Source organism: Lepidochelys kempii, chromosome 9 (assembly GCF_965140265.1).
Source record: "Lepidochelys kempii isolate rLepKem1 chromosome 9, rLepKem1.hap2, whole genome shotgun sequence".
Classification (NCBI taxonomy): Eukaryota; Metazoa; Chordata; order Testudines; family Cheloniidae; genus Lepidochelys; species Lepidochelys kempii.
Window position 1 is genome coordinate 28,370,365 of NC_133264.1, and position 9,966 is coordinate 28,380,330.

Here is a 9,966-nt window from a genome sequence, read left to right on the forward strand (position 1 = left end):
AGTGCAACTCTGAAAACTTAGAGGCGTTGTCTCAAGAAGGAACTGGCCACATCTTAACCATTCAGACATTTATTTGATGAAAATTATATGGACAGTAGTACTGTCCAGTGAGAGAGACCAGATGAGATGAAAACTTTGTTTATGCTTCAGATGACAGAAGAGGACCTTAAAAAAAAGAAAAAAGCCAAGCATAAGGTAGAGTGGGTTATAGCTGGGTGGGTAGTACTGTAAGTGTATGTTAGAGACAGTATTACAGGTAGATTTTATTCTTTTAGACTGCAGAACTATTGGAATGCAATTTTTATATCTAGAGAAAGTTTTTGGGTTTTTTCCCTCCAAAATAAAAACTGGTTCTACAGCAACTACTAGATATTTGGCTCTAAACTTTATAAAAATGGCCTCCAATTGTAGGCTGAGTTTCATGTTTAGGGTTACACCCATGTAAAAGCCTAACTACATTCACAAGTCATGTGTTTAAATCTCCAAATGGATGCAGTTGCAGAAACAAAATTGTCTCTGCAGTGCTGGAGGCCAGATTGAGGCCTGACTAAATACATACAAAATTGTATGGGGAAGACAGTGCACAAATCCTATGCACTGCTCTGAAAATGCCTACCTGGCAGTTTCTGAGATAGCTAGGTTGGGCCTGGTTCTCTGTTATTGTGGACTAGTGCAAATGACCACACATGGTGCCCATCTAACAAAGTATTTAAGTCTAGTGTTTGGACTATTGTTCTCCTTTTCTCAACCACCACCCTCAGGGATTATTTCTGACAAGAATATCTTTACTGAGGCTTCTTCATGTTTCAATTCATAGTGGGCCATACCATTCCAGGGAACAGAGCACAGACAGTGGCCTAGGCTTAGGATGCTACAGTATACCAACAACACCTGAAGATTTCCTCAGCAATGTAGATGAGATGGACACAGGTAGGAACAAGGAATGTGCTTATTTTGCTTAAAATTTCATAAATTGTGTTTTATAACCAAATTTCTAATTGTGTGAAATGAGTAATAATCTCTCATCCTTCCACATATAGGAATAGACAGGCTATGGGGCCCCCTCCTGCAAGGTGCTCAGTCCCTTCGCTCACATTTATGCCAACATTTGTTAAAGGTGCTCAGCACTTCACAGGAGGGGGCCTATGAAGAATATTGTCTGTACTGGAACCCTTAAATTATAATGCATGAAAGCCTCCTCCTATTGAAATTAGGGATGTAAAAGATTAACCGGTTAACTGGTTAACCAATAAGCATCAGTCTTATCGGTTTCGGTTAATGGTTAATGATTAAACTCCGCTGCCGGCCGGAGCCCAGGACTCCGCTGCTGCCCTGGGGGTGGCAGCCAGGAGAGATCCCTGGCGCACAGCCAGCAGCGGAGTCCCAGGCATGGGGCTGGCCTCCAGGACCCAGGGCATGGGGGTCAGCAGTGGGGTCCCATGTAAAACATGGGCGTGCTGCAGCACCCCCTGCACCACTAGTTACCCAGTTAAATGTTTAACTGTGTAACCAATAAAATGTTTATCGGTTACACGGTTACTTTTTTTAACCGCTATTTACATCCATAATTGAAATAAATAGACCTTTTGCAGCTCACTTCACTGGGGCCTTGATTTCCCCCAGTACTAATAAATAAGGCTAAGATTTTTTCACGGATATTTTTAGTAAACGTCATGAGCAATAAAGAAAAATTCACAGAAGCCCGTGACCTGTCCCTGATGTTTACTAAAAATATCCATCAGAAAATGAGGAGCTGCTGGGCAGCTCCAGGGGCCTGGCTGAGAGCTCCAGGGGCCCCCACCACCCATGGGGGCTCAGAGCTCCAGGGTACCCCCCCTCAGCTGCGAGGGGCAGCCAGGAGCTGTGGAGTCTCCCCTTGACCACAGCCTCTGGGAGCCATCCAGTGCCCCTAGGCTGAGAAGCTACGGGGTCCCGCAGTCGCCAGTGGTGGCTGGGAGCTGCAGGGTCCCCCACCACCTGTGATAGCCTGAAGCCATACATAGGCAGCCTGGACAGTAGTCAGGAGCTGTTCAACTACAGGCTGAGCAAGTGCAGAATGGTGGTAGAATGTGCATTTGGATGTTTAAAAGCGCGCTGGCGCAGTTTACTGATTCGGTTAGACCTCAGCAAAACCAATATTCCCATTCTTATTACTGCTTGCTGTGCGCAGTACAATATCTGTGAGAGTAAGGGGGAGACGTTTATGGCAGGGTAGGAGGTTGAGGCAAATCGCCTGGCCGCTGATTACGCACAGCCAGACACCAGGGCAGTTAGAAGAGCACAGGAGGGTGTGGTGCGCATCAGATAAGCTTTGAAAACCAGTTTCATGACTGGCCAGGCTACGGTGTGAAAGTTCTGTTTGTTTCTCCTTGATGAAACCCCCCGCCCCTTGGTTCACTCTACTTCCCTGTAAGCTAACCACCCTCCCCTCCTCCCTTCGATCACCGCTTGCAGAGGCAGTAAAGTCATTGTTGCTTCACATTCATGCATTCTTTAATTATTTAAGTTCAGTACCAATGTGGACACAAGAACAAATGGATATAAACTGGTCTCCAGGAAGTTTAGACTTGAAATTAGATGAAGGTTTCTAACCATCAGAGGAGTGAAGTTTTGGAATAGCCTTCCAAAGGAAACAGTGGGGGCAAAAGATCTATCTGGCTTTAAGATTAAACTCGATAAGTTTATGGAGGAGATGGTATGATGGGATAACATGGTTTTGGTAATTAAATATTCATGGTAAATAGGCCCAATGGCCTGTGATGGGATATTAGATGGGGTGGGATCTGAGTTACCCAGGAAAGAATTTTCTGTAGTATCTGGCTGGTGAATCTTGCCCATATGCTCAGGGTTTAGCTGATTGCCATATTTGGGGTGGGGAAGGAATTTTCCTCCAGGGCAGATTGGAAGAGGCCCTGGAGGTTTTTCGCCTTCCTCTGTAGCATGGGGCACGGGTCACTTGCTGCAGGATTCTCTGCTCCTTGAAGTTTTTAAACCACGATTTGAGGACTTCAATAGCTCAGACATAGGTGAGAGGTTTTTCGCAGGAGTGGTGGGTGAAATTCTGTGGCCTGCGTTGTGCAGGAGGTCAGACTAGATGATCATAATGGTCCCTTCTGACCTAAATATCTATGAATCTATGAATTCATCACACAAACAGGGGGATAACTACCATGGTAGCCCAGGAGGGGTGGTGGAGGAGAGAAGCACCAGGAGGGGTGGTGGAGGAGGGAAGGACAAGGCCACACAGCACTTGAAAAGTTTAAAACTTTAAAACTTATTGAATGCCAGCCTTCTGTTGCTTGGGCAATCCTCTGAGGTGGAGTGGCTGGGTGGCCAGAGGTCCCCCCACCGCGTTCTTGGGCGTCTAGGTGAGAAGGTTATGGAACTTGGGGAGGGCGGCCGTTGGTTACACAGGGGCTTTAGTGGCGGTCTGTGCTCCAGCTGCCTTTCCTGCAGCTCAGCCATATGCTGGAGCGTATTAGTTTGATCCTCCAGCAGCCTCAGCATTGAATCCTGCCTCCTCTCATCACACTGCCGCCACCTTTCAGCTTCAGCCCTCTCTTCAGCCCGCCACTTACTCTCCTCAGCCCACCACCTCTCCTCCCGGTCATTTTGTGCTTTCCTGCACTCTGTCATTGTCTGCCTCCACGCATTCGTCTGTGCTCTGTAAGTGTGGGAGGACAGCATGAGCTCAGAGAACATTTCATCGCGAGTGCGTTTTTTTTGCCTTCTAATCCTCGCTAGCCTCTGGGAAGGAGAAGATCCTGTGATCCTTGAAACACATGCAGCTGGTGGAGAAAAAAAAAAGGACAGTGGTATTTAAAAAGAGACTTTTTATAGAACAATGAGTACACTCTTTCACGGTAAACCTTACTGTTAACATTACCTACATAGCACATGTGCTTTAGTTCCAAGGTCGCATTTTGCCTCCCCTCACCGCGTGGCTAGCCCCTCATCCCTCCCCCCTCCCCGTGGCTAACAGTGGGGAACATATCTGTTCAGCTACAGGCAAACAGCCCAGCAGGAAGGGGCACCTCTGAATGTCCCCTTAAGAAAAGCACCCTATTTCAACCAGGTGACCATGAATTCTATCACTCTCCTGAGGATAACACAGAGAGATAAAGAACGATGTTGTTTGAACGTCAGCAAACATACACTGCAATGCTTTGTTCTACAGTGATTCCTGAGTACGTGCTACTGGCCTGGAGTGGTAAAGTGTCCTACCATGGTGGACAGAATAAGGCTGCTCTCCCCAGAAACCTTTTGCAAAGGCTTTGGGATTACATCCAGGAGAGCCGCGAATGCCAGGGCAAATTAATCATTAAACATGTTTGCTTTTAAACCATGTATACTATTTTAAAAGGTACGCTCACCAGAGGTCCCTTCTCTGCCTGGCGGGTCCGGGAGGCAGCCTTGGGTGGGTTCGGGGGGTACTGGCTTCAGGTGCAGGGTGAGAAACAGTTCTTGGCTGTCGGGAAAACCGGTTTCTCCACTTGCTTGCTGTGAGCTATCTACAACCTCATCATCATCATCTTCCTCATCCCCAAAACCTGCTTCCATGTTGCCTCCATCTCCATTGAAGGAGTCAAACAACACAGCTGGGGTAGTGGTGGCTGAACCCCCTAAAATGGCATGCAGCTCGTCATAGAAGCGGCATGTTTTGGGCTCTGAGCCGGAGTGGCCATTTGCCTCTCTGGTTTTCTGGTAGGCTTGCCTCAGCTCCTTAAGTTTCATGCGGCACTGCTTCGGGTCCCTGTTATGGCCTCTGTCCTTCATGCCTAGGAAGATTTTGACAAATGTTTTGGCATTTCGAAAACTGGAACGGAGTTCTGATAGCACGGATTCCTCTCCCCAAACAGCGATCAAATCCCGTACCTCCCGTTCGGTCCATGCTGGAACTCTTTTGCGATTCTGGAACTCCATCATGGTCACCTCTGCTGATGAGCTCTGGCCTCACCTGCAGCTTGCCACGCTGGCCAAACAGGAAAATGAAATTCAAAAGTTCATGGGCCTTTTCCTGTCTACCTGGCCAGTGCATCTGAGTTGAGAGTGCTGTCCAGAGCGGTCACAATGGAGCACTCTGGGATAGCTCCTGGAGGCCAATATCGTCTAATTGTGTCCACAGTACCCAAATTCGACCCGGCAAGGCCAATTTCAGCGCTAATCCCCTTGTCAGGGGTGGAGTAAGGAAATCGATTTTAAGAGCCCTTTAAGTCGAAAAAAAGGGCTTCGTCGTGTGGACGGGTGCAGGGTTAAATCGATTTAATGCTGCTAAATTTGACCTCAACTCCTAGTGTAGACCAAGGCAGAGGTATGCAAGGAATGATGAATTGGATGCTAAGGGTGAGAGTTTAAAATTGTCAACCAGATCTTCTCGGTGGCTTTGAAAGACCTCAATGTATGTAGGACTGTAGAAAAGTTAATATAACATAGTACAGTGCTGCACTTCTACAGTACTTAGCACAATGGGCCCTAATCCATGATTGAGACCTCTGAGAGCTATCACAATATAAATAACTTCCAGCAAGCATATACCACTCAACTGCTTACAGTGGAATCTGATATAGTAAAACTCTATTTATATTGAAGAATAACACCTGCTTATTGTTTCCCTGGTCATAGAATCTCAGGGTTGGAAGGGACCTCAGGAGGTCATCTAATCCAACTCCCTGCTCAAAGCAGGACCAATCCCCAATTTTTGCCCCAGATCCCTAAATGGCCCCCTCAAGGATTGAACTCACAACCCTGGGTTTAGCAGGCCAATGCTCAAAGCACTGAGCTCTCCCTCCCCCCAGTATTTGGTTGTGGTCATGGTCATGCAAATGAAAAATTGTAGTTGTTGTTAAAGTGAACTCTGCTTATAGTTTTTCTGTTAACAGTATTAGTGATTTCAGGATTCCACTTTATTACTGGTATGGTTAGCTGCAGGGCTGTTATTCATATATGGGTATGATTCACAATGTGGGCCATAATATTCTGACTCCAATACAAACAGCAGCCAATTCAAGCTCACAGTTCTGCATCTTGATCTACATGAATCACTGATTTCAGTGGGAATTTGGGGCATGCAAGGAATGTGTAGGGTCAAGTTCTTCAGTGGCAACTTGAAAAAGGGAGCACAATAAGGGGCCCTGTTTTTCATCTGTCAGTGTGGAGAGTTGTGTGTGAATCCCCCTGACAGAAAATTGAAGATATAGCCCAAAAGTGAGCTGGTGAGTTTTGGAAGGATTTCCTATGTATCTGGCCCAGATTTGATTTGCAGTGTTTCAGGACCAGATTCTTCCTTTACTCATTTGGCCTAATACTTGACTGCACTAGGTCAGTGGAATTCTTCAGGGAATAAAGTACTACCCTTCATGAGTAAGCATGGCAGAATCTAATCCTAGGTGAATTGGTTTTAGCTCTTCCAAATTTCTGCGTTGTCTAGTTCTGTGGGAATTCGTTATGTCATGAGAACAATCTCCTAAGAAGAGCCATTGCATTGGGATTTCCTTTCCAAACATGTGCATAGTTCATTTAGATATTGAATTTTTTTTTTGTTACTATCTTCACATTGTTTAAAAGATGAAAGTAAATTATTAGGAAACACACCAGTTCTCTCCAGCTACTGAAATAAGTCAGTGAAGTCAATGGGACTCAAGACTACCTTTGGAATCAGTGGGAGTTCTGGGTGTGCAGTGAGTACACGGTCATGCCCTTAATGATTTTACTGTTCATTATTGTTAATTGAGCCAAAAAATAGAGTAATAACATTGCAAAGAAAAGTCCCTGTTAAACCGTCATTAGCCTTAGTTTGAACTGCGGGCTATGGATGAAATTCACTCTTATGCAGAGAGCCAGAGCACAGTCCTTAAGTGGGATTTGACTCCATTAGCCCTCTGCACAGGGAGGAATTTCACTGACTGCTTAAGTGAGGGAACAGAGGCTGATTATTCAAATACTGTTGAAAAGAACTTTTTTGTGCTTTTGACAGCACAACAAAAGAGAAATCCTTCTCTGGATATGCTTTTCTGTAAGCAAAGGAGGCTTGACAGCAGTGTTTATAGAAGATACCTGTAATGTGGTGATTGCAAGAAGTGGGGGGGAAGTGTGCCTACAATTTTCAGCGTGTGCTTTTTTTTAGAATCATTTTTAGAAGGGAGCCAGCGCCTCTATGATTCTTCTTTCTTTTACAGGCGAAACTGTGGCACAGACTCCCATGAACGTAAGTTCACAACAGACACGTTTCCCTGATTTCCTCGACTGTCTTCCAGGAACAAATGTAGATCTTGGGACTTTAGAGTCTGAAGACCTGATCCCTATCCTCAATGACGTGGAATCCGTACTCAACAAGAGTGAGCCGTTCCTCACCTGGCTGTAATCAATAATCACTCAATGCTGATTCAGCCCTTAATACAAGCCAACATTTCCTTTCCCTCTTGAAATAGAGGTAGAGCATCTGAAAATCTTCAGATATATACTTGCTGACTTAATGACTTGCTGTATCACCTTTATGGTCAATTTAACCTGTGCCTGAATTTGATTGACAGTAATTTAAATATAAAATATATGTTTCTTTCTGTTTTTCAAGAACTGCTTCTACACATCTGTAACCTGTGTTTCCTTTACAGATCATATAGAAGTGTTTCTTTTGGGGGGGATGGGAATCACAGATGGGCAGAGTATGGGATAGAGATCTGTGTCCATGACTAAACTCATGGGCTCTCAGTTAAAATTACGACTCTTAATGAACCAAAAATGCTGACCACACATAGGCAGCTTGGTTAAAAAAAATACCTGCACAGAATCAGACCACAAGTGCAGTTTTATAATTATATTTATGACAATAGTACCAAATGCTTTTTTATCTATTTAACTTGAGCTTTGAGCTTTAAAATCATTGTATTATTAGTAAGATTGTGCAGTATGGAATACAGAATAATTCTGATTCCATAGCCACCATACTAATCCTTATTATACATTTGCCAAGGCACAAACCGTACTATTGCAGTTTATTTTTCAGTATATTACTGTATAGCTTCCAGATAAATACTTCCAATTTGAAAGTAGCAGAGTGGTTCAGTGACGGTTTTACACTACGATAATATTGTAAAATAACCAGACTGGTACTGCCACCTTTAAAAAAGTCATAAACGTGTAATTTTTTAAAAATACATCTTAGATTTTGATGTTTATTTTATTAAGCACTACAGTTTTTTAACTAAATACATGAACGCATTTTTTAAAATAAATCTGTGGCAACTATTTTTGACAACGGCAAAAATACACTTAAAAATCAGGACAGAAAAGACTAGCACAACTTGACAATACCATATGCAGTTTAAAAAAAAAAAGCCTTGTTCTTCCTGTTTTCAGTAGTAATGGTTTTTAACTGACAGTATCAATGAAACCGTACAGGTAACTGAATGCTTGTAATCAGATGGTCACTTTTATCAGATCCGTGATAACCAGGCAGGTGCCTGTATGTCTGGTGAAGTTGCTAAAATCCTAATACTTGTTGCTTGCTAGAGTTGGTATACAAGACACATGGCATACTATCCTGTATATTCATATCTACTGTATATCCTATAAAGGTTTCTTTTTCAAATGTTTGGGGCTGAGAAAGCATCAAGGACAGAAAGTATGCAAAGTTTCCCTGAAATGCAAATGAAGTCCTGAAATTCTTAAGTATTTTGAGCTATTATTATTTATAATCTATGAATTTAAGCTTTTTATTTTGAAAAAAAATGTATCTGTTTATGAAAGGCATTAATACAAGTCTCTGAGCTTGATCCAGTTTATGTGGGGAAAGCAAGAGATGTAGCACTCAGTGTAAATGTCTGTTTATCAGGTCTAATCCATAAGATCCTATCTATGCACCAGAGTATTGGACACTAAAGGATTTTTTCTATCTTGTTGGAAAAGAGGCAGGTGAAAGGGTTAGAGATGAAGTGGCAGAAATATGGACTAGATTGGAAAGGTGAATGATTATGTAACAGAAAACAATAACAGTACCTGAGAGGGATGGATGGCTACAGATAGGGACACACATGTAAGAAGAACCAGCTGTGTTCACTTAAACAATACCATACCATGAACCCAATACAAGAAACTTCCTTGTGAGAGAAGAGCTGCTTGGTTGCATGTTACCACAGTGGCATGGAAGCTGTCTTGTCTTTTAAGCAAGAGAGGGGAGAGAGCTACCCAATGAAGTTCTATTATACAGAGAAGACTAGTTCTTTTTATATATATTTTAATATAACACGGGATGAGGAGGCAGAGTTGCGTCTGCACAGAATATTGCTGAATGGGCATTGTTTTACTTTTTTTTTTCTTTCCACTTATGCTAGAACTAAGCCTTAAGATATTAGAAATTATCTTTCTGAACAAACAAAGGACCGAATGGGGCTGAATGTTATTACTGTATTATCTTGAATCTTTTTTTAAAGTGTATCAGGTTATAAACTTAAATGAAAATCAGATGGTCCTATGGTTTTGTTCTTTTAGTTACACAAATGGTTTATATAGTCAGAGAATTTGGGATTTATGGTATCTGATTTTGATAGTAAAACTTTTTAAGGCCAAATCCTCAGCTGCTGTATGATCAGTCAAGCTCCATTGAAGTTACTGGCTTGTTAGTACAATTTACACCAGGGGATCTGCACCCTGCCATGATTTAGTCAATATTATAATTAAAGTTTAGCAAAATTAGTGTAAGCATTTACTAGTAAGTCAATGTTTTTAGTTGTTTTTTTTTGTTCATAAAAAACAAAGATCAGAATTCTAACGCTGGTGCCCGCTTCTCCACATGTATACTGGTGTAGGTTGGGAGGGGCGAGGGAAGAGAATAAAGCCCAGAAACATTACATTTTGTAATCGTTTTCATATTCCTGTGATAATAAAACAGCAGCAGAGTTGAATGGAAAGGTGCTATGTAAAATATTATTGCTACTGTAAAGCAACTGCCCGTAGGTTAGGTCAAACCTT

At 42.9% G+C, this 9,966-nt stretch overlaps 1 protein-coding gene across 1 annotated transcript in view; it reads left to right on the plus strand.

Moving 5' to 3' along the window:
* WWTR1 (WW domain containing transcription regulator 1) overlaps positions 1–9,752 on the plus strand; it is a 120,316-nt gene extending 110,564 nt beyond the window's left edge. The window contains exons 5-6 of the mRNA XM_073359714.1: positions 818–930; positions 7,176–9,752. Coding sequence (XP_073215815.1) covers positions 818–930; positions 7,176–7,360 — 298 coding nt within the window. The 3' untranslated portion in view covers positions 7,361–9,752. The remainder of the gene's footprint in view (positions 1–817; positions 931–7,175) is intronic.
* The last annotated feature ends 214 nt before the right edge of the window (positions 9,753–9,966 follow it).